This window comes from Camelina sativa, chromosome 3, assembly GCF_030686135.1.
Source record: "Camelina sativa cultivar CO46 ecotype springtype chromosome 3, ASM3068613v1".
Taxonomy (NCBI): domain Eukaryota; kingdom Viridiplantae; phylum Streptophyta; class Magnoliopsida; order Brassicales; family Brassicaceae; genus Camelina; species Camelina sativa.
Window position 1 is genome coordinate 1,321,698 of NC_141882.1, and position 21,321 is coordinate 1,343,018.

A 21,321-nucleotide genomic window follows, 5' to 3' on the forward strand; every position below is an offset into this window, starting at 1 on the left:
TCCCAATAACTAACTTTTTAACAAAAATTCTTAACTACTAATCTTACATTATTTTCACAATATTTATACTCTAAAAACACCCTAAACTGATCTCTCTATAAACATGCCCTTACGAAAAAAAGCAATAAAAACATTTATTGACACCTGAAACACTAATACACAAAAAAGGCTGTAATATGCAAAACAAATACTAAAACTATATAAGACTAAATACAGCTTTCCCTATATTTTTTCCGAAAAACACATGTGATGTAACATATGTGACAACAGTACAATGCCAGCGTTTGTCACGTGACCGCCGTTAAATCCCACACCTGACTGAAGACACATATACGTAATACGTATTCGTACTGTATATATGCATATAAATACAATATACACACACACGTGATATGATATTACGTAGAGTGTGTGGTCTCGCTTTACGATGCAACACAGACGCAACTGAAGCAAACAACAAAAACATAATCTAGAAACTCAAAAAAGAAACAAACTCCTTTCATAATTTTTATTCGATTACCCAACACTTAAGGCACCGCCTTAGATTGTCGGACAACGTTGTTGCAGAGAAATGATCAGACCATAATCAATTCATTCGCATGTATATATATATATATGTTTGTGTAAACAAGGAATTCTTATAAGTTGAAAAGAGTGAAGACCTTAAAGCTGAAATCAGAGAGTGAAGAAAGAAATGGTAGGAAGAAGAGGAAGCCCTTTGTTGAGATGGAATACGAAACAGGAAAACGTGAGCCATGGCTTCTCGCCATCTGACCTTCAAGCCCTCTCTGCCATTTGCGAGGCTATTTTGCCTCCTGTTCCATTGCAGAGCTTAGATCTTGAGATGAAGTTGAAGGTTTTACGCAATGATGCACTCTTATCTTTCTTCAAGTCTTCTTCTGGGCCTCATGTTCGACCAGATGAGGTTCTTTTCTCCAACTTAGCCTTCTCTGTTTATCTATCATCTCAATAAAGGGCTTTTGTTAGAGTGATGAAAGCTATATTTTCTTACGTTATCTCCAATATACAACTTAATTTACATGTGCAAGTGAAATGCGGATAAACTGATAAAAACAGGTCGCAGAGCTGCTGGCGACAAAGGCAATACCAGTGACAGTTATAGTGGTGAGAATAGTTTTGAGAATTCTTACATTCAGATTGGGGACCTTGCTGCTTTGCGGGTTAGTCTGTCTTGATAAGGCGAATTGGCCTTTTCTTCTCAAATTTTCTGAAATCTCTCTGGAGAAGAGGGAGAAGGTTCTTCAGAGATGGAACACACAGTGGTATAACCCTTTAGCAAGAATCGGTTTTATGATGATCAAAGCCATCTTCTTATTCTATTACTTCACATGGGTAACGTCTTCCATCTTCCTCTGCATGTTTCTGTAACAAGCCATTTAGTTTCTTTAGAGATTAAAAAGGTGCAAACATGAATCATATGGCATATATACTTTCATGATTGTGCTGGAAGTGATTAGTTTGATGTGTGGTTCTATGCAATGCGCTCAACAGCATAGCTGTGTTTCTAATCCCAATCATGGTTCTAACTACTATTCTTTAACCAGCTCGAAATATACATACTTTTTTCTTACTAATTCATATGTATGAACAGACAGATGAAAATACAGAAAACCCAGCATGGGATGCAATTGGTTATAGCGTCGACATGAATGAAAACGAGGGCATGAAACACAAGGAAAGACCTCTAGAGAAAGGGATCATCGAGACTGATAAAGTAAATGAGATGACCATCAAGCAACGTATGATCAACAAAGGTCTTAAAGTCACAGAGGACAGAGAAAGTGACACTTACAAGATCGAGTGCGATGCAGTGGTAGTGGGTTCTGGCTGTGGTGGAGGAGTTGCAGCTGCAAACCTAGCTAAGTCAGGCCTTAGAGTGGTAGTTCTCGAGAAAGGGAACTACTTTGTCCCCAGAGACTACTCAGCACTCGAGGGTCCTTCCACGTTTGAGATGTTTGAGTCAAATAGCTTGTTGATGACTCATGATGGAAGGTTCCGGTTCATGGCAGGATCAACTGTCGGAGGTGGCTCTGTGGTAAACTGGGCAGCAGCCTTAAAAACACCTGATGCTATCATAGAGGAATGGTCAGTGCAACGAGGGATTTCAACATTTTCTAGCGAGAAATATAAGGCAGCGATGGATAGAGTCTGCAAGAGGATAGGTGTCACTGAGAGAATCGTCAGAGAAGGGTTTCAGAACCAGATTCTGCGGAAAGGTTGCAAGAAGCTTGGGTTGGATGTGACAACAGTGCCAAGGAACTCAACAGACGGACATTATTGCGGTAGTTGCTCGTTTGGATGCCCAACTGGAGACAAAAGAGGGACAGATTTAACCTGGCTGGTTGATGCAGTTAACAACAATGCCGTGATCCTAACACAGTGCAAGGCTGAGAAAGTGATCTTGGCGGAAAACGATGCTCACAAAAGAAAGGAGAGCGGACGGAAAAAAAGATGTTTGGGAGTCACAGCTTCTCTATCCAACCGAACAAGAACGAAGCTTCAGATCAATGCCAAAGTGACAATTGTGGCTTGTGGGTCGCTTAAGACACCGGAGCTGTTGGCTTCGAGCGGGTTGAAGAATCCAAACATCGGTCGCGGTCTCCATATCCACCCTATCCTGATGGTTTGGGGCTACTTCCCGGAAAAAAAATCAGACTTCGAAGGAGCAGCTCATGAGGGAGAGATATTGACTGCACTGTACTATGTGCATCCAATGGACTCTACCACACCTAACATCACACTGGAGACTCCTGCTATAGGACCAGGTACTTTCGCAGCTCTCGTCCCGTGGGTCTCTGGGTCAGACATTAAGGAGAGACTTGCCAAATACTCAAGGACGTCTCATATTTTTGTCATGGTGAGAGATGAAGGTGTGGGAGAGGTGAAAGGGGGCATTGTCAAATACAGATTAACGAAAGCCGACGAAGAGAATCTGACGATTGGGTTAAAGCAAGCACTGCAGATCTTAGCTGCAGCAGGAGCAGCGGAGGTGGGCACATACAGGAGCGATGGGCAGAGAATAAAGTGTGATGGAATGAAACATAAAGATCTAGAGGCTTTTTTGCAAACGGTAGAGGCGCCAGCAGGAGTAGTGTCGATGAGTAAGCATTGGACTCATTCATTCACAGCGCATCAGATGGGATGTTGCCGTATGGGTGCAACAGAAAAGGAAGGAGCCATTGATGGGAAAGGAGAGAGCTGGGAGGCGGAAGATTTGTATGTATGTGATGCAAGTGTTCTGCCTACAGCTCTTGGTGTGAATCCTATGATCACCATTCAGTCCACTGCTTACTGCATATCCAGTAGAATAGCCGAGTTAATGAAGAAGAAGAAGAAAGACTAATAATAAGAAATGCTCAATCTTTGTTCTTTCTTTTTACTATGATGTTGAATAAAAGAGAAGCAGGCAGCACTGTGATTTTGTTTTCCAGAACAGCATAGACAAGCACCTCAAATCAATATTTATCATTGTTCTGTTCTATTCAACGTGTATTGCCAAAACAACATAGACTAAGCAACTGGTTATGCTACATTAGGTGTAACCCCTTCAATTCAAAAGAGAGAGATATTTTACCTGGGAAGAAAAATATCTCTCTTTTGAGTACAAACGCAAACGCGTCACACCAATGGAACGATCATCGGTTTCTTCGAAGAAAAGTGTGTGTATTCAGAAGCTCTGCATATAGCGTTTTTGAGATCCAAAACTGACACAGTCTATACAACAAAGGTCATCACCATTATTTTTTGTTTTCCCAGAGCCGGAGATTGAAATCTCCTTAAAACTGCATTCGATGTCTAAGATCAATCGACCAAGTTCAGATTTTTATAAGAGAAAAAAAAAAAAGAAGTTATCAAGATTTGAATTTTAATTCTTGTCATGTATAAATCAAATACGATCTCCGATCAAATTGATAAAAGATCCACTGTGGATCCATCAAAGAACACAAGAAAAGTTAAATAATTTACAGTTTCAATCTTTCTGATTTGAGAGAATATATAATTCCATTGACTAATTGATATTTCTGATGTACAAAAAAGAACGGAACCATCTACCTCAAACAACAAACCCTAAAACTTTCTCAGTCAATTTCCGAGGAAGAAGATGAGAGGAGAGAAGACAGAGAGAGCTTTACACAGAGAGACGATTTAAAAAAAAAAAAAAAAAAAAAAAAAAGAGAGAGAGAGAGAGAGAAAGGTTTCGGTTTTATGGCTGTCTCGCTTGCCGGGCGACAAACCAATGATCTGACTCCACGTGGACGCCGGACTACGCCGATCAGAGTTTGAGAAATCGGGCAAGCTGGGCAGGATTGACGATACCGGGCAGGTAGGCCCCATCTGACCGGAGAAGATTTGTAACCTCCATGTACCTCTTCCGTTTCGGCTCACTTTCCTCAGCCGTCTCGATACTATGGCTCGGCTTCACCTTCCTTTGATCGACTGACTGGGCTCGAGCCGGGTTCCATTGCTCTCCGAAGAGTGTGCCGTTGGTTAGGAACTCGTGGCTCAGATAGCCGGCTAACATCAGCTGGTTCGAGCCGACCGGCTCGGCTCCTGCGGTTGTAGGTTTCCTGGAAATGGGGTTAACCGGCGGTGGAGGAAGCTTCTTCACGGAGATTTCCGGCGGTTTATCAGTGACGGAGGAGATGGCGCCGTCTCTTTCTTTGCGTTTATCCGCCGTTAGAACACGACGTGGGGGAAGACGCATAGTTTTGGTGTTCATGGTGCTTCTCTATTGGATGCATGCCACGTCAGCACCCAATTAAAAAAATTGAAATATTTGACTGTCCCGTAAAACAGTCAAATCAAAAAAAAAAATAGTCGAGGGTGAAAAAAAAATTCAAAAGTTTCGAGATTTTTATTTTTTTATTGCGAGAGAATAAAATCGGAGCGCTTAAGAGAGAGAGAGAGATGAGAAAGAGAGAGAGATGAGAAAGAGGGGATAACAGAAAAGTCACGGGAAAGGGTAGGTTACAACAATTTATAGAGGCTGGAGGCTTAGATTACCCTTCTTTTTTCAACATAATTACATTAATGCCATTATATTTGAATTTACTGGATTGCCCTTTTTTTGCTTTACCGTTTCTCTTCAATTTTGGGTTACCCATTGAACATAAATAGACTGATTTGTCCTTTTTTGTGTTAGTCTCATAAATAAAGTTGTAGAAACTACAAGGAATCAAATTGATTTAAGTTTTGCTTCTTTGGCATAAAGCTATACGAAGTACGATATAAATTTTATAAACCTATTAAAAGTACAAGTTTCGGAATCCAACCAATCTTTATAAAAGTCTCATACATAAAATTTACGTATATGCACGATCATTCTCTATCCTTCTACTGAGAATGAACCTCTTATTTCCATATTTTGGCTACAAAACACTGAGGACTACGTTTTGAAAACATAAACAAAGTTTTGATCAGTATTTTTATGAGACTCTGAAATTAAAAAAAAGACTACTATGTGATTTATAATTTTTTATTCATCAAACATCTGTGTGAAGTCATGATCTATATAGTATACAATAACTATATTAAACAACACAATCACTTATAATTTTGTACTAAACTTATTTTTTTAATTATTCAATGATTTTGTCATTTATAAGAAAAAAATACCAGTCATTTTTTTAAGTTTATTTTTTACATGGTAGAATTCAAATATATTAATTAAAAATATCAGTTTTACTAAACAATTCTTGCAGCTTTGATGCGTGCTGAACAAGATCGACAATACAATTAAATTTCTTTTACTTTGCCATTTTTTTTTCCTGTAAAAATTTCTCTTTCTATATGTGGCTATATGTAGATGCAGAACACGCACACATGCTAGTTATTTGTTAAAGGTTTAGACTGTTTCCTCGTTTACTTTCTAGTTATTTGTTAGCACCTCAACATTATACAGTTTCAACGATGACGAGAAATCAAATTCAAGAAACGACCAACTTAAGAAAAAACTAATAATAATAGTTGAGCATTTAAAATGACAATTATTAATCCCTTATATCAACAGATTTTGCAATTCGTTTGAGTTTCGATTAAAACAGGAGTTATTAAACATCACACTAAATATTTTAAAACCATAATGTCAAAAATAATCATTTAAAACCCATATGAAAACCCAACTGTATATAGTTAATTGACATGTAGGATGAAAGAATCACCCATATATTATAGTAGAGATATATGAGAAAAGATAGTATCTAAATGAATTAATACATATATATTCTTATTTTTGTCATAACATTTTAAGAAGTAGTAACTTTTAGTATTTTAGATTGAATTTAAGTTATTATGTTAATCATATAATATATAAACTAATCTTTTCTTACGAAGTTATGAAAATTGATGTGTGTTGGATAGTTTCATCCAATAGACTGAAAAAATAATGCCAAGTTTTAAAAATGAAAAAAAAAAAAAACAAGAAAAATGAACGAATGCATGTCCACTATTTTTTAATAAGGGAGGCAAATATGGAGAAAAATCAAAGGACCCCAATTTGAGGGGGACCATAAAATTGACTAAAAAACATTTAATATCAATATATAAAGTATTAACTCTCGTATAAAAAGTTCAAAACTCATGTTCAACCAAACCATCACACCACCTAGCACTTTAATTCTTCCACCTAATTATGCTTTGTTCCCTCTCCCTCTCTCCCAATTGCTTATCAAAAAACGTAAAATCTATAAAAAGTAAAAGATTTACTTCTTATTTCTTAACTATTACTTTTAACTTGTTATGAAATATATACCTATATAGATAAAAATAATAAATAAAGATATATTTCGGTTTAATCGTAAAAAAATAATCTATCGCTCTATAATTCAGTCAGAAAAGTATAACAATGTCTTCTTCTTTTTTTTGTGTGTGGTCATGATAACATTGTCGTGTTTATTATCATTAATTCAACCAAAATCTTCATTGTCTTCCATACGGTTTTGCTAACTCAATAAGCTAGAATAAATGGTACTACCAAGCAAAAGTAACAACATACTCAGAATTGTTATTTTTCTCTCTATTGAAAGGGAATAGACCAAATCGCACTTGAAGTTAAAAGAAGAAGAAAAAAAGAATAATTCTTTTAATATGGGTTTACACTACTTAGGCCGTGACGATCAAAGTAACTGCACTCTTAGCTGTACCCAAAATATCATATGCTCGTAATATAAAAAATTCACAAAAGAATACCTTTGCGTAAGAAATAGAGAGAGCAATAAGAATTGACCGTTTTTAACCTTTTTTTCTTTCTTCTTACTGGGAGAGGAAAATGCAGATGAAGGAATAGGTTTGCTGTAACAAATTATAAAAAAAGAAAGTAAAATTGGTTAAAGTTTGTTGTTGTTTGTGTGATATCCAAAATATATCCACGATAAAAAGATAATGTGGGAAAAATGTTAAGTAATGTGACCTGAACGAGGAAATTTATATGTACTGGAGCAGCATATTAGCAGATGTGTTCCTCAATCTACAACTTTGTCCTAAGTGAACATCCCCGAAACTGTATCTGTATATTTGATTTCACAATATAATTACAGCAACCAAATCAGTAAATTACAGATTCCAAAATAATAGATAAGATCAGAAACTTTGGATGGGAAGTAAAACCTGTATTCACAGTATTCTTGCCAAGCACAACAGGCTTTCCCATAATCCCAGTAGCAATCCGCATCTCTAAGTGGCCCGCGCTTGGCTGCGACAAAGTATTTATATTTGTACCCAAAAGCAACAGGAACTGATGATAGAAGAGCCAATAATTTTGTTTTTACCTTTGGTGACAAATTTGGACTTCGCACCAGGCTGAATGTCATGCCACATCTGAAGCCATAACTCCCGCATCAGAACTGGAGATCTAACGATATTCCTGTGATTTGCTGCACAAAAATGATTGCTCAAAAAATAAAAAACCAATGCAAGATTCTCTGAGAGCTTCTTTCATATGTTCGTTACTCACTCTTATCAAGCTCCCAGACGGCAGTTCTCTTTCCTGGAATGCTCTCAGAGTCTTCATAAAAGGTTATGTACTTAACTCTTGGTGCTTTTGTCATGTTCGCTATGATGTCTGACCCATGCTCATGCTCAACATGTAGGTCCACATGTACATCACTTCCATCGTGTTCTGGCTGTTGTTTTATTATCCCAATGAGAATCTCTTGTAACTTTATATGAGTTCTTGAGATGTATATGATATTTAGAAGGACAAATTGCTGGTGACTCAACATATAACCAGAAAAGTGCACTTGAAGTTTAATCTATTTACGGTGAAGAATTTAAAAAAGGGTACCTGGGGAGCCATTGTTATGTTAACTTTAGGTCCGAGCCAATTCTTGCACCAAGAGAGTGAATGATACGGTACCTATAAGAGATCAATTTCATAATTAGTGATTCAGTAAAAGTAGCGGAGAGTCAGTATTGTAGTGTACTAGAGAACATAGCAAGCAGTGTTCCAGAAGCAAATCTTGTATTATTAGTCTTCAGTAGTTTTGCAACACAATAATTTGAAACCCAACTTCTGAGCTTACCGTCTCATCCCCAGTTATAGGTCCAGCATTCCCATCAACCACAGTTCCAGACCTGCAGATATTGTAGCAAGAAGATATGAACTAGTTACTTAAGCAAAAAGTTCAAAAGAACGACTACTCCTAAGTATACAAAGTTCAGAAGTGGGTTCTTTTGATATAAGTGTCATGTTTCATGCAATAGTTTCACACCTCTTTCTTTAAGCCACTGACCATCCACTAAGCTCAAAAGGAATGATTAAAAAGTACTTAAGCTCTTCAAGATTTGCTTATGCAAATAAGATAACATGCCACTAGACGGACACAGAAGACCTTGCATTCCTGATTACTTCTGCTATTGCGGAAATTTACCTTGACACGAGGGAACCTTCAGTTTCGTAAATGACATCAGTAATGATCCAGTTATCAGGATAAGGTTTGCCACTTGGGGCAAAGTAATAACCAACCTATTACAGACAGCTTCGTATATTTAGTATCTTTAACACTTCAAAGAATAAGACGCAAGGGAAATGATAAAAGCATAAAACAAAAAGGATCTTGCAAACAAACGGAGAATGCATTTGCAAAACAAAAAGGATATAATAACACAACAGACACATAATGTAATATGGAGAATGCATCATACCTCTGTCTTTAAATGAGCACCATATATGCAAAATACATTTTTTATAGGTGGTCTCTCCCAAGGAGTCAGAGGATTAAAAACAGGGTCATCATGATACAACCTGCAAAGTACACTTAGCATGTTATATCTAATTTTTATTTTGAAGATTGACTAAGATTTGTAAAGCACAATTGACACTATTAGTCCCTGCCAGAGTCAGAACAAACTACACAATTGTGAAAATTAATCAACTAAATAACCCTTTTTTGCCTTCATAACTGTAAGCGACAGAGACATTCTATAATATAAAAAGAGGGCACACTGATAGTCAATAATAACGTTTCTGATAACACTTTTCTCTTATATTAAGATAGACAAAGCATATGTACAGTTGATCTAGAGATTTAAACAGAAAAGTTGAAGTACAAGGAGCCAGCAAGTGTTGGTCGATGAGCATTATTTCTTATCAAAAAGAAAGGTCACGTACTTCTTTAACTGGTGTAACATCCTTTTGCTATCTGGGTCATAGCCTTCAATTGCTTTGAAGAGAGTCCCATCTGCTAGTTCACGAGCTGTGAACGACAATAGGGTGGGAAGACCACATTCCATGCTAGTCATGTTGGCTAGAGCTGTTTCTGTAACTGTTGGATACGCATCAAAGGAACGAAATATAAGAGTGAACATTCTTGGTGTTAATTTTTGTTGGCGTTACAGATGCATATACAGAGTCTTACCGCTAGTGGAAGGAATTTCAATGTTAATGATATTCGTCGGCCAGCCAGAATATTTCGATTGATATTCCTCGTCATCACAGTGGTATACGCGCTTATCTTTCTTTGCAGCACCACCAGAAAAATGCGTCCAGAATGTGTTATCACCCTTGCAATTCTTTGAAAATGGCATAAGCCACAACGAAGAGGCAAAAGAATTGGACAACAACCGAGCAGTTCCCTGAAGCCTTGCCAACAAAAAACATGAGAAGCGCATGTCAGTATGTCACATAATAATCTGAAACAAAGTCAGTGTACATGTGGTTTAGCTGTATTAGCAAATGTCGCTGACAGATATACTATCCACAATATGTTCCTTGACAACTAGCCACTTTTAGATCTACAGATACAATATCGAGTACAGCAGTTTGATTAACAAAACTAACACTTTCATAGGAAAAAAATCCCTGAATTACAAGACCTGGTGGATATCAACTAATTAAAAGTAATAAGAAGTCAGAGGTCACCTCAGAAACAGGAAGGCCAAATGTTACACCAGAGAGAGTCGATTTAATTGCCTCAACTGAACCAAGAAGAGGAGCTCCTAAATCAACAACAAATCAGGTATTGAGCTCAATACAGCAGGTCACAAAGTAGATAAAAATTAAAATGGTAACTTGAGGATATGTGGCCAGTACCAACAGCAAAATAAGCATGGATATGCTGATCAAGCCACTCCAAGTAATGTTTTGGTGCAATTTCTAGCCTCAGCCATTCCAGAAAGTATCTGAACACATTATTACCCATTGAATGGGCAAAGACTATAGAAGGGCCGCCACGGAGTTTTAAGGCAGTTTCAAAGGTCAACCTGCAAAAGAGAAGAGAAGACGACCAGAGCTCTTTGCTTATCTTACAGGAAAAGAAAAAGATAAAAGAAAAGTCTGATGAGGACTAACTTGAGCTTGTGAAAGTAAAGGTCACGCTCTTCCAATTTGGTTGGTGACAATCTCCAATCGTATGGGACAGCGACAATTGCATTAGCTTCTATGCCAAACTCAACACACCACTTAAGCCACTCTTTCCAGACAGTAGAAAGAGGACCTGAAAAACAACCAAGTTAATGTACTTAGCCATATTATCACAACAAAAAAGAAATTTCAATTCAAGAAAACTCAAAAGAAAGAAAAACAATTCAAAAGTACCTGTTATGTAACCTGGATCCAATTCTGTGATCGCTGAAAGACCACTGTCAGGCCGTGACTTACACTCGGGATGGTCCGTTTGATTATAAGGATCTAGCACCATACACTTATACCAGCAGTTCACAGCAGAAAGAAGCTGTAAACAATCCATCACGTTGATCAGTAATCAACAAACAAATGAATCACAATGCACTTGTAAAACGTTTTCTAACTACTAAGGAGCACACTCTTATCCTTGAACAACTTGCAGATCTAGTTGAGCCAAACAAGGCGAATACTAATTTCACGTTGATCGCACAACATTCAGAGAACCAAAAGCGATGGAAAAAACTTAGCGGAGTCAACTGTTTTCTATGACTCTAATCTCAGATTAAGATATATCAACAAGAGGCGTCAATATTGACAAATTAATGAATCAGTAAGAGAGATGAGACATGCTTCTTTGCGATACATCATCAAGAAGGAACTCGACCGACACAATAGGGAGCGATGATCAAACAACAGAAATGAAGATCACGTACCTTAGTGGTGTCTAGCCACACGAGGTCGAGCGGATTGAAGTCCAACGGAGTGTATGGACAGTCAAGGATCGACCACGCTCGCAACTGCGTCGACGCGAATCCCGGAATGATTATACCTGACAGCTTGGAGTAGTCGCCGTGAAACTCGGTCTCATCCTCCACCGCAGCTCCGCCACCACAAATCAAGAAAAAGACGGCGATGACAGTGAAAGAAGCCGTTATCGATTTCAAATTCGCTCCCATCGTTCGCGGTGTCTCTAACTACTTCTCATTCCATCGCCAGAGCCCAGAGTTTAGGAGGAAAAGTAAGAGGGAGGGAGGAGAGAGAGAGAGGCTTGGGGACCTTGGAGGTAGAGTTGAAAAGTTTTTGGAAGCGTCCTCACTTTCCAAATATACCCCTAGACAATAAAAACCCTCGGAACAAACTAGAGGGTTAGAGTTAGTTACTCCTCAATCCTTATCTCGTCGTAACAAACAAATGGGCTTTTATTGGGCCTATGAAACTGAAAATTCAAAATATTTCGAAATTTTCGTAACAAACAAGCGGGCGGTTTTATTCACATTTTCTCCCGCTTAATCAAAACAGAAAGTCCCCGCCAATTGATATCAATCGTACACGTGTCCCAATGCTCTCAAAGTAAATACCAATCGCACGGAGACGAAACGAGGAAGCGTCTTTCTTCTCTTCGGCATCAAACTAATAGCTTCTTGTCACTTAGATCTGGTTTTGGTACTCTAATGGCGGATTTTACCAACATGCTGATGAATCCATGGGTTCTCCATCTCCAGAAGCTCGAGCTCGAGCTCAAGTGCCCCCTATGGTTCGTTTCGCCCCCCATCTTTCTTTTGTTCACTTAATTATATTCAGTTCGATTAGTGATTAGTGTCATGGTGTTATTGGATTCGTAACGATGATATCTTATGTATCTGTAGCTTGAAATTGCTTAACCGACCGGTGTTGCTTCCTTGTGACCACGTTTTCTGCGAGTAAGATTGTCTGCTTCCCTCTGTTATACTCTTTACATATTTGTTTTCAATTAGATTCTGATATCTCTGGAATCGATTTGACAGTTCATGTGTACACAAATCTTCGAAAGCTGAATCAAGCTGTGCTGTGTGCAAATCTAAATATCCCAGAAAGGGTTAGTCCTATTCAATGTGTTCATATGATTTAATGTGTTTTTGTCTCTCTTTGAATATTTGTGTTTAGACAACTGTGTAAATTACTTTCACGTGCAGCTCAGAGGAACCTTCATTTCATGGAAAGTGTTATAAGCATATACAAAAGCTTAAATTCAGCTGTTAGTGTTCATCTCCCACAATTACAGATTCCCAATGATTGCAACTACAAGAGCGATGCACTGAACATTTCCAACAGCCCAAAAGACGGTGGATCTGAAGATTCTGAGATGACTGACAAGGATGCAAGCAAGCTCAATCATGGTGGTGATTTCTCTAGTCATGATGGTTCTCCTCTTCCAACCTCAGAAGATAGTATTCCAAGACCTAAGCATCAGAATTGGACTGCAGAGAAGTTGCGTGATCATCTCCCTTTATATGTGTTCGAATCAGAGAACGACGCTGGCAATCATGTAAGAGCAAATATAATTGATCATTTTGATTCGTCTAGTAACATTTAAATATTTAATGATCCTATTTTTTACCTTGCTGCAGACACCTGAAAGTCATAAAGGTCAAGTTGTCAAAAGTCCGAGTGACAGCACTGCTTCTGAGCAGCCTGGCAATGCTGCAAGGAAGCGGATTTGTGGTATCCATGAAAGCAAATTGAATACTCAGGATGGGACTTTGCTGCGGTTGATGGAGAGCCTCCGGTCAGATGATCCCACTGATTATGTTAAAGTTCAGAAACATCAGGTGCTTTCTCGTCTTGCTTCATAAGCTCACCATTTTGATTCATCAGTTCAGTTAATGAATTATGATGCATTCTTGATCATAGATTGACATCATCCTCCAATCTGATTTTTATTGGTCCTGTCCTTGAAATCAAACAACTTAAAATGTGTATTGATCTTTTGTTTGTAGCAGTTACCCGAACGTCATACAGAACAAGATACAAAACGGAAACGTGACATCACCGCTTATGAAGCAATGGAGAATCATCTGAAAGTCCCCAAGAGGGAGAAGAACCTGATGCAAAAAGTTGATGATATTGACTGCAATGATAACTGCTCTGCAAACTCTGATGATCATCAAATTGGGAAAACCTCAAAGGCATCGGATTTTACACCACATGTAGTTTGGGATCAATCATCATCCAACATAACCATATGTGGGTTCTGCCAATCCGCTAGGGTATCTGAGGTAAAACTGAAGCTTTCTTTTGCATATCCTCGGTTAAAAACTGAGTTTGATTTCTGAAGTATTACTCAATTGGCTGGATCAATATTTGTTAGGCCACTGGAGAAATGCTGCATTACTCCAAGGGAAAACCAGTGGCTGGAGATGACATCTTCCGGTCCAATGTTATCCATGTCCACAGTGCCTGTATCGAATGGTATACATAGTAACTTACAATTTCTCATCTTTGATCCTGCCAGTCCATGTGCATATAATTTAGCTAGGGTGTTAAATCCTTATGCATACTGAAATTACTAAAAGCAGTTGAATGAACAAATGTTCAGGGCACCGCAAGTTTATTATGAAGGTGACACAGTGAAGAACCTGAAACCAGAACTGGCAAGGGGAATGAAAATCAAGTGCACTAAATGTAGTCTGAAAGGGGCTGCCTTAGGCTGCTATGTCAAGTCTTGCCGGCGAAGCTATCATGTTCCATGTGCAAGGGAAATGTCCAGATGCCGTTGGGATTATGTATGTTTTGCCACTTTCTCACTTGCACATAAGAATTACTTACCAAAGTTCCAATTGTAATGTGAGATTGTTTTCTTGGTTCTTACAGGAGGACTTTCTTCTTCTTTGTCCGGCTCATTCTTCTGTCAAATTCCCAAACGAGAAGTCTGGACATCGCGTATCCAGAGCTGAGCCCTTGCCAAAAACGTATAAAATCATTTTCAGCATATAATGTTAAAACTTACAGTATGACATTGTTGCTCTTATAATAGAAACTGATAAATCTCATTACCTTTCTCCCTCAGGTCTCCTGCTGAGGTATGTTCTTTGGAAAAAACCCCAGCTATTACAAAAGACCTTGTTCTCTGTGGATCAGCCCTCTCTAAGAGTGATAAGGTCAGTAGAAAGTTACTCATCTTACAGGAAACAAGAAACTCTGTTTGTGGATCTACCACTTTTGGTAAACAAAAAGACTAATTTTATCATTGCATTGCTATTCCCCAGAACCTAATGGAAAGTTTAGCCGTTAAATTCAATGCAACCATATCAAGGTACTGGAACCCAAATGTTACACATGTGATTGCTTCTACAGACGAAAAAGGAGCTTGCACAAGAACGTTGAAGGTTCTTATGGGTATTCTGAATGGAAAATGGATTGTCAATGCAGATTGTAAGTTAGTTTGCTCAATCAGGAGTTCTTTACTTTTTAGTATTAAGAATTCCTCATCTTCATTCTTATCAACCGCACGATTGTTTCTAGGGATACAAGCAAGCCTTGAAGCTTCTCAACCTGTTGATGAAGAAACATTTGAGATTCATATTGATAGTCAAGGATGTCAAGATGGACCGAAATCTGCAAGACTCGGAGCAGCAAGTAATGTAAGTATTAAAAACAAACCAAAACAAGATTTGAAAGTGCTGTGTTTGGATATCTCACTCTTTGATGTCTTTGTCGAGCAGAAACCAAAGCTCTTTGATGGCTTGAAGTTCTATTTCTTTGGAGATTTCTACCAAGGATACAAAGAAGACCTTCAGAATCTAGTCAAAGTCGCTGAAGGCACAGTCTTGAACACAGAGGATGAGCTAGGTGCAGAAAGTAGCAACAGGGCCGATGACCAAAGATCACCAATTGTGGTTTACAACATTGATCCCCCAATTAGATGCGCCTTAGGGGAAGAAGTCACGATTATTTGGCAAAGAGCTAATGACGCAGAGGCTTTAGCTAGTCAAACTGGGTCTCGGCTCGTTGGTCACACATGGCTTTTGGAGTCCATCGCTGGTTACAAGTTACACCCTATAATTAGCTAACTTAAGAGCCAATACACAGACATGTTTCAGTTTCACTATACTACTATATGTAAGATTGTTGTAATCTTGTATTCTAAATTTTTGTAAGATAACAAAAACTTTGTAGACAAATAAATTAGATTCGTCTTTGCAAACAGAAGAGCAAAACGCAATACCCTTCAAAACCTAAAAATTTATTGTCCATTACCCTTGGAAAAAATTAACAAGAAGAATCTCGAAAACTGTAACTTATGAAAATTTGGAAAACTTACCAATTTATGACGAATAGTTAATGTTTTTTTTAGGGATTAATGAAAAATAAATTGTAACAATAAAGTGTTAAAAACTTAAAATTAATGGTGAGAAACGGACCAATTAAAAAAGCTTTGATAAGGTCATTGGTGGGTCAAAATTGTAACGGTCACTTACTTTTTTTTTTTTGGTAATGATAACGGTCACTTACTTTATATCCCAAATCACACACTATTAATTAAAAGAAAAAGAAAAAAGAAAAAAATGCTAAATAAACCCTAAATTCCCAATTCCCAAAGTTGAACAACACTTTTTTTACCCCGCTCTCTCTCTTCTCAGTGATCGTCCCCACCAAACACCACACCCCCGCTCCTCCTCAATTTCGATGTCGACCTATTTTGATGCTTGATCGAACTCACGAATGCATTACTCTTCATCTCTCGCTAGACCTTGAAACTTTCGGTGATTATTATGGGTTGCTTTTGGGGTTGCTTCGGTGGCCGGAAGAATCGCCGTCGTCGGCAGAGACGCAGGGAAGAATCCGATCAAGCTAAAGAAAACGTAAGTTTCCTGAGAATTCCCTCGCATCTTTCAGTCGTTTGTGATGAATTTGCTTTGAGTAACGCTAGATTCCAGATAGATCATCTCCGTGTTTATTCAATTTTAACTTCCATTGATTTTGCTTGACCCGAAGAACTTCTTTGTTTATATGCATTAGAAACTCTCTGTGGAATCTGCGAAATCTGATCATGTGAATGTTAGATTCCCCACGGCTGACGAAATCCCGAAAGCTTCTGTGATTCCAATCACTGAGATTTGGTTAGTGTGATTGGTTTTGTTTCGTACCTTTTTCCTCTAGATTCAATTGGTTTTGGGCTCTGTGCTAAAGCTAATAATATATGCTGACTTTACAGTGACGAGGCTGAAGTGAAATGCAGTCCAAGCCCGACTAGGAAGAGAGTCACATTTGACTCTAAAGTCAAAACCTATGAACACATTGTGGTTGAAGTTGACCTCTCCGAAGTGAACACAGAAGAAGTCAAATCTGAAGAGAGGCCATTGGAGTCTACCAAGACTGATAAGTCTTCTTCTGATGAGATCGTTGACGTTGCCTTAGATTCGTATCCTTCGAACCACAGATACAAGAACTGCAGAGAAAGCGATGACGACTTAGAGGAGGATGAGTTAGACTGCAGTGAAAGCGATTTCGGTGAAGATGAAGAATATTACAGTGATGTTGGATTTAGTGATGATAACTTGCATAACCCAATCAAAGAAGTTTATACTGAAGAGACTGGGGATAAAACAGAGGAGATTGAGGCAAAACTGACAAGTTCTATTGAGAGTGTTAAAAAAGGACACCACTATGATGCCCAAGGAGTACTTAACCCGGTTGAGAATCTCACTCAGTGGAAATCCGCTAAATCCAAAGGGAGAACAATACACAAACAGTCTCAAAAGGAGAACACTAACTTCATCTCAGGTCCACAAGAAAAAAGGGATTCCTCTTCTTTAGGCACAGACCCGCAGAATGATGATATAACACTCAGCATCAAACCCAAGAAACTGGGAAACGAAGACGTGGCCATTGATGCTAGCCTTTCAACATGGCTCTCAACATCTGAGACAGGTAGTGACTGCAATAGCGTCTCTATGTATACCTCTACACCCGAGAAACACAAGTCTAGCTACTCATCAAAACCGGTTAGAATCAACCATGATGATAGACCTGTACTATGCGCATTGACATTGGAGGATATCAAACAGTTCTCGGCTTCATCTACGCCCATGAAATCACCGAGCAAGAGCCCTGATGAGACACCTATTATAGGCACAGTTGGTGGTTACTGGGGTAATCACTCAAAGACAATAGATTGCGGCTCTGAAACTGCATTCAAGGGGATACCGAACACCACCAGCAAGTACAGAGAGGTAAGAATGAAGTACAATAGACTTATCACTTTCAAAACCAACTGAGTGTAAGAATCAATCAAGAGTCTATTTTTCTAGAGAATGATAGTTTTGTGGAAGTGCAGGATAAGAGCGTGAATTGGCATTCAACACCATTTGAGGCAAGACTGGAGAAAGCTTTGAACAGAGAAAAATAATGGTGCAGCACTCATTTTAACACTTGGTACTGTAAAATCATTGGTTGATCGTGTCTGATATGATTTGAACATATAACCATACTATTTGTTTGTTTGGTTGGTACTGGTCAATAATAAACCTTTGTTTTTTAAGTCTCTTGATAGAAAATGACAGGAAGAAGGGAAAAAACAAGAATCATAGTTTTGTTTTGTTTTGATCAGGCGACATAATAGATTGAGTTTGGGAGCTTGAAGGTTCTCTTGGGAAGAGGACAACCTGCTAAACTGCTCCACTGGTCTCCCATCACTCCCCAGACTCTGTAACCAAGACTCGTTAGCCATGTCCTCTTCTCTGACTTGTACTGTTTTACTTCCTTTTGCTCATCTTCTAGCCCCCTGCATTGTTCAGTTTTCGTGTTAGAGTAAACCAGAATAACTAGAGGGGTGTGTAAAATTTGTTTTGTGCTCACTTGAAGTGAAATGAAAACTACTCAGGTATTAAGTAATGGAGAAACTTGGCTTTTCACTCAATGTGGTTTTGAATTGGTTTAACGAATATATGAACCAAATCGGTATTATCTCAACTTAGATTGGACAAACTTGACATTTTGGTTCGTTTTGGTTTGGAGACTAAAGTAACCAAATTAGAGTTTGGTTTACAAGGTTTCAATGGTTCTTACCGGTTTAAAGAATGCATGAACTGAAATTCGATATCCGGTTTAGTTGTACCTGAGCATTAGGTTGGACCAGCCATAGTAACCGGCTTGGATTAGGTTGTTGACGGTAGCGGATCTGAGATATTCTTTCCGGGAAGAGATCAAGAAGATCTTAATGCCTCTTTCTCTGATCTCGTGGTACAGTTTCTTCATGTGTGGTACTGATGGTGCCTTGCTCTTCCTTATCCATTCCTCAAATTTCGTCGAGTTCAACTTCTCTCCTCTGTTTTTCAATCCATTATCATGAGAAAAAAAAAAAGATTAATCCATGTGTTTAATCCCAAACTAAACTGAACCGAAATTTAAATTTTTAATCTCTCTAATCAGAGATCCGGTCCGGTTCAGTCCGATCCAAGGTGCATTTACAAATTACAATTACAGTAAGTCAATAATGTTCTGCTAGGGTTTTTTACTATACTTCATAAGTAAAAAGTAATACACACGTCAATTCAAATCGGTTAAGGTAGAGAGCATATAACTTACCCGAAGAAGCCATTTTTCTTGTGGTAAGGTATGGTAGAGAGAAGCGTGTCGTCGATGTCAAAGATCCAAACATCCATACCATCACACTTAGTCTTGCTACAACACATACTCCCGAAATGAAGAATGACCTCATCAACGGCTCTCGCCACGTCATCCTTGTACTGCGATGATGTCATGTAATCTTCAACGTGCGATACACACTCTTGAGGCACCACATCGAAGTTTCTGATGTTGTTAACTTCCACGTTGATCCTCCAGCTTTCACAGTACCCTTTCAAGTTCGTCTTGATCCCTGAAGAAACGGCACCTTTCTGGCTTGACGACGAACCTAGTCCTTTGAGTTGGTTCAAGATGTTCCAGTCACCAGCTGAGACGACTCCGACCAAGAGTGAGGCTAATGCTAGGGAAAGAAACATGGATCGGTCCATGTTTGAAAGAAAGAAAAAGAGTTTTTGGATCTTGAGATTGTTTGATCACGAGTGTGTACAATCGAGAAGAAGAGTAGTATAAGTAGAAGAGTCAGAGTGGACCTAGCTAATAATAAAGGAAAATAATTAATATCCAAATCTAAACCCATGTTTGTTTCATTATATAAATCATTTTTTTAAAATATTTTGGTTGTAGTTATATATTTTAGGGTTTCGTTTTATATCGTTGTCACGATAATACGATATGATCGAACTTTACAAGTTTTTATTGGGGACAAAATTATGAAAGTTTAATTAGCTTAATATGCGGGAGAAAAAAAAAAGAGAAAGATGGGGATAATGAAAGATACTCGCTAAGAAGTATGATTGTATGAGCAATTGATCTCCTCGATTATTGGCGATATAATTGTCAAAAAGCATTACAAAATGTATCTAGATGTATAAATATAATATATTTGACTATCAGCACATACATAGTGTATATGTTATCGGAAATTAAAGAAAGAAAAAAAAATTGAAATGGATGCGAGATGGATGATAGTGTGGAATGGGTTGTAGATATAATAATTGATGCAACCAAAATAAAACAACTGTATACTACTTACTTTTCTAACAGTTGAAATCAGACAATGCAATCAAAAAACATTTTGTTCAAATTAGACATTGTTTTTGTACTCTTTAATCGACACGAAAATATATTACTTATTTTACATCGAATCACAAAAATAAGATTCATTCTCTCCAACGCAAATAGTAACACACGATCGAGTCTAACCATTTACAGAAGCTAAATGACACACAAAAGTTGTTTATTTTTCTTTAGGAAAAAAAAAAATATAGTTTGGCTAAATGAAATGGAAAGGTCAAGAGACATATAGATCTGGAGGAAGTGGTCAGGTTATGGTGACAAAATTGATTGGGAGAGTTGGAATGGAAGCACATGGAATTGTATTTTAATAAATAAAATCGGTGAATATTTTATATTGGTTTGCTAGCAACAATAGATGGAGACAAATCTTAAGTCATAGTTATTTAATACATAAAGATACATAAATGCATAAAGAAGTTGCAAACCATGTTCCGAACTACTCAAACTTGTTTCCACTTGCCACTTTAACTTATAATCTCCAACTCTAAAACCCTTTTTTTTTGTGTGTAGATCAATATGGTAGTCTTACTTGAATGATATAATGAAATATACACATTACGACATGTGAAATGTTTATTTTTCTTCTCCAACATCGATCTGATAATGTAGTTCCACTATAAATCGTTACGAGTCAGTGGTTGACATTAGAAACACGCACCGTTGGACTATAATTAAATGCTTATTATTGTCAACTGCCAATTCAGCTACAAAATGAATAGATTGAAATACGCATGATACATTTTAGGATACCATTTTTGTAAAAGCTTTTCGTTCTTGAACAAACAGTTATTACAGAAGAAGTACGTAGACTGGTCAAAAAGAGAAATACCGATCTAACACTTTGAAAAAAGATTACATGAATTGTTTATAGTTTCCTAACTAATTAGATCGTTTATGACATCTGATTAATTTCATCTATAAAAGAAATTAAATATAGTGAGAAAGTTGTTCAACGGCGGCAATCTGAGCTGTCATCACTTGTTTCAGATGAACAAAACCATGTGCGGGAAACACGATACAATCACTGTATACTTCCA

General features: G+C 37.9%; 6 protein-coding genes across 11 annotated transcripts; 3 read left to right on the plus strand and 3 right to left on the minus strand.

Annotated features, from left to right (window-relative positions):
* The first annotated feature begins 429 nt into the window (after positions 1-429).
* Positions 430-3,502, plus strand: LOC104778552 (long-chain-alcohol oxidase FAO1-like). Its single transcript, XM_087507809.1, has 3 exons — positions 430-925; positions 1,078-1,353; positions 1,613-3,502. The coding sequence occupies exons 1-3, from the start codon at positions 695-697 to the stop codon at positions 3,362-3,364; spliced, it is 2,259 nt and encodes a 752-aa protein (XP_087363935.1). The 5' UTR covers positions 430-694; the 3' UTR covers positions 3,365-3,502.
* A 502-nt stretch (positions 3,503-4,004) lies between these two features.
* Positions 4,005-4,965, minus strand: LOC104761537 (uncharacterized). Its single transcript, XM_010484637.3, has one exon. It carries the CDS (start codon positions 4,739-4,741, stop codon positions 4,295-4,297), a length of 447 nt encoding a protein of 148 aa, XP_010482939.2. The 5' UTR covers positions 4,742-4,965; the 3' UTR covers positions 4,005-4,294.
* A 2,047-nt stretch (positions 4,966-7,012) lies between these two features.
* Positions 7,013-11,955, minus strand: LOC104761547 (phospholipid--sterol O-acyltransferase). Of its 4 annotated transcripts, none has more exons than XR_015588147.1 (16): positions 11,575-11,938; positions 11,054-11,189; positions 10,808-10,952; positions 10,550-10,719; positions 10,379-10,455; positions 9,876-10,092; positions 9,629-9,782; positions 9,163-9,262; positions 8,889-8,983; positions 8,541-8,592; positions 8,303-8,374; positions 7,973-8,190; positions 7,788-7,892; positions 7,627-7,711; positions 7,430-7,525; positions 7,013-7,311 (listed from the first exon to the last, which is right to left on the minus strand). XR_015588147.1 is itself a non-coding variant. In XM_087497542.1 (16 exons), the coding sequence occupies exons 1-15, from the start codon at positions 11,815-11,817 to the stop codon at positions 7,444-7,446; spliced, it is 1,902 nt and encodes a 633-aa protein (XP_087353668.1). In that variant the 5' UTR covers positions 11,818-11,955; the 3' UTR covers positions 7,013-7,311; positions 7,430-7,443. The 4 variants fall into 4 exon arrangements, 2 of the variants coding, with proteins under 2 accessions (XP_087353668.1, XP_087353671.1); XR_015588151.1 differs by having other exon boundaries at positions 7,973-8,141; positions 8,730-8,983; XM_087497542.1 differs by having other exon boundaries at positions 7,973-8,141; positions 11,575-11,955.
* Positions 11,956-12,196: 241 nt separating this feature from the next.
* On the plus strand, positions 12,197-15,824 carry LOC104761555 (BRCA1-associated RING domain protein 1-like). 2 transcript variants are annotated; one of them, XM_010484666.3, is made up of 13 exons: positions 12,197-12,395; positions 12,508-12,561; positions 12,646-12,716; positions 12,814-13,166; positions 13,249-13,449; positions 13,621-13,896; positions 13,989-14,089; positions 14,217-14,403; positions 14,492-14,589; positions 14,688-14,778; positions 14,887-15,052; positions 15,143-15,261; positions 15,343-15,824. In XM_010484666.3, exons 1-13 carry the CDS (start codon positions 12,313-12,315, stop codon positions 15,688-15,690), a joined length of 2,148 nt encoding a protein of 715 aa, XP_010482968.1. In that variant the 5' UTR covers positions 12,197-12,312; the 3' UTR covers positions 15,691-15,824. The 2 variants fall into 2 exon arrangements, with proteins under 2 accessions (XP_010482968.1, XP_010482960.1); XM_010484658.3 differs by having other exon boundaries at positions 12,231-12,395; positions 13,618-13,896.
* Positions 15,825-16,161: 337 nt separating this feature from the next.
* On the plus strand, positions 16,162-18,539 carry LOC104761579 (uncharacterized). Of its 2 annotated transcripts, none has more exons than XM_010484688.3 (5): positions 16,162-16,482; positions 16,640-16,740; positions 16,836-17,853; positions 17,958-18,055; positions 18,231-18,539. In XM_010484688.3, the coding sequence occupies exons 1-4, from the start codon at positions 16,393-16,395 to the stop codon at positions 18,027-18,029; spliced, it is 1,281 nt and encodes a 426-aa protein (XP_010482990.1). In that variant the 5' UTR covers positions 16,162-16,392; the 3' UTR covers positions 18,030-18,055; positions 18,231-18,539. The 2 variants fall into 2 exon arrangements, with proteins under 2 accessions (XP_010482990.1, XP_010482997.1); XM_010484695.3 differs by having other exon boundaries at positions 17,958-18,031.
* LOC104761568 (acid phosphatase 1-like) lies at positions 18,141-19,871 on the minus strand. Its single transcript, XM_010484676.3, has 3 exons — positions 19,208-19,871; positions 18,738-18,947; positions 18,141-18,404 (listed from the first exon to the last, which is right to left on the minus strand). The coding sequence occupies exons 1-3, from the start codon at positions 19,633-19,635 to the stop codon at positions 18,227-18,229; spliced, it is 816 nt and encodes a 271-aa protein (XP_010482978.1). The 5' UTR covers positions 19,636-19,871; the 3' UTR covers positions 18,141-18,226.
* Positions 19,872-21,321: the final 1,450 nt, after the last annotated feature.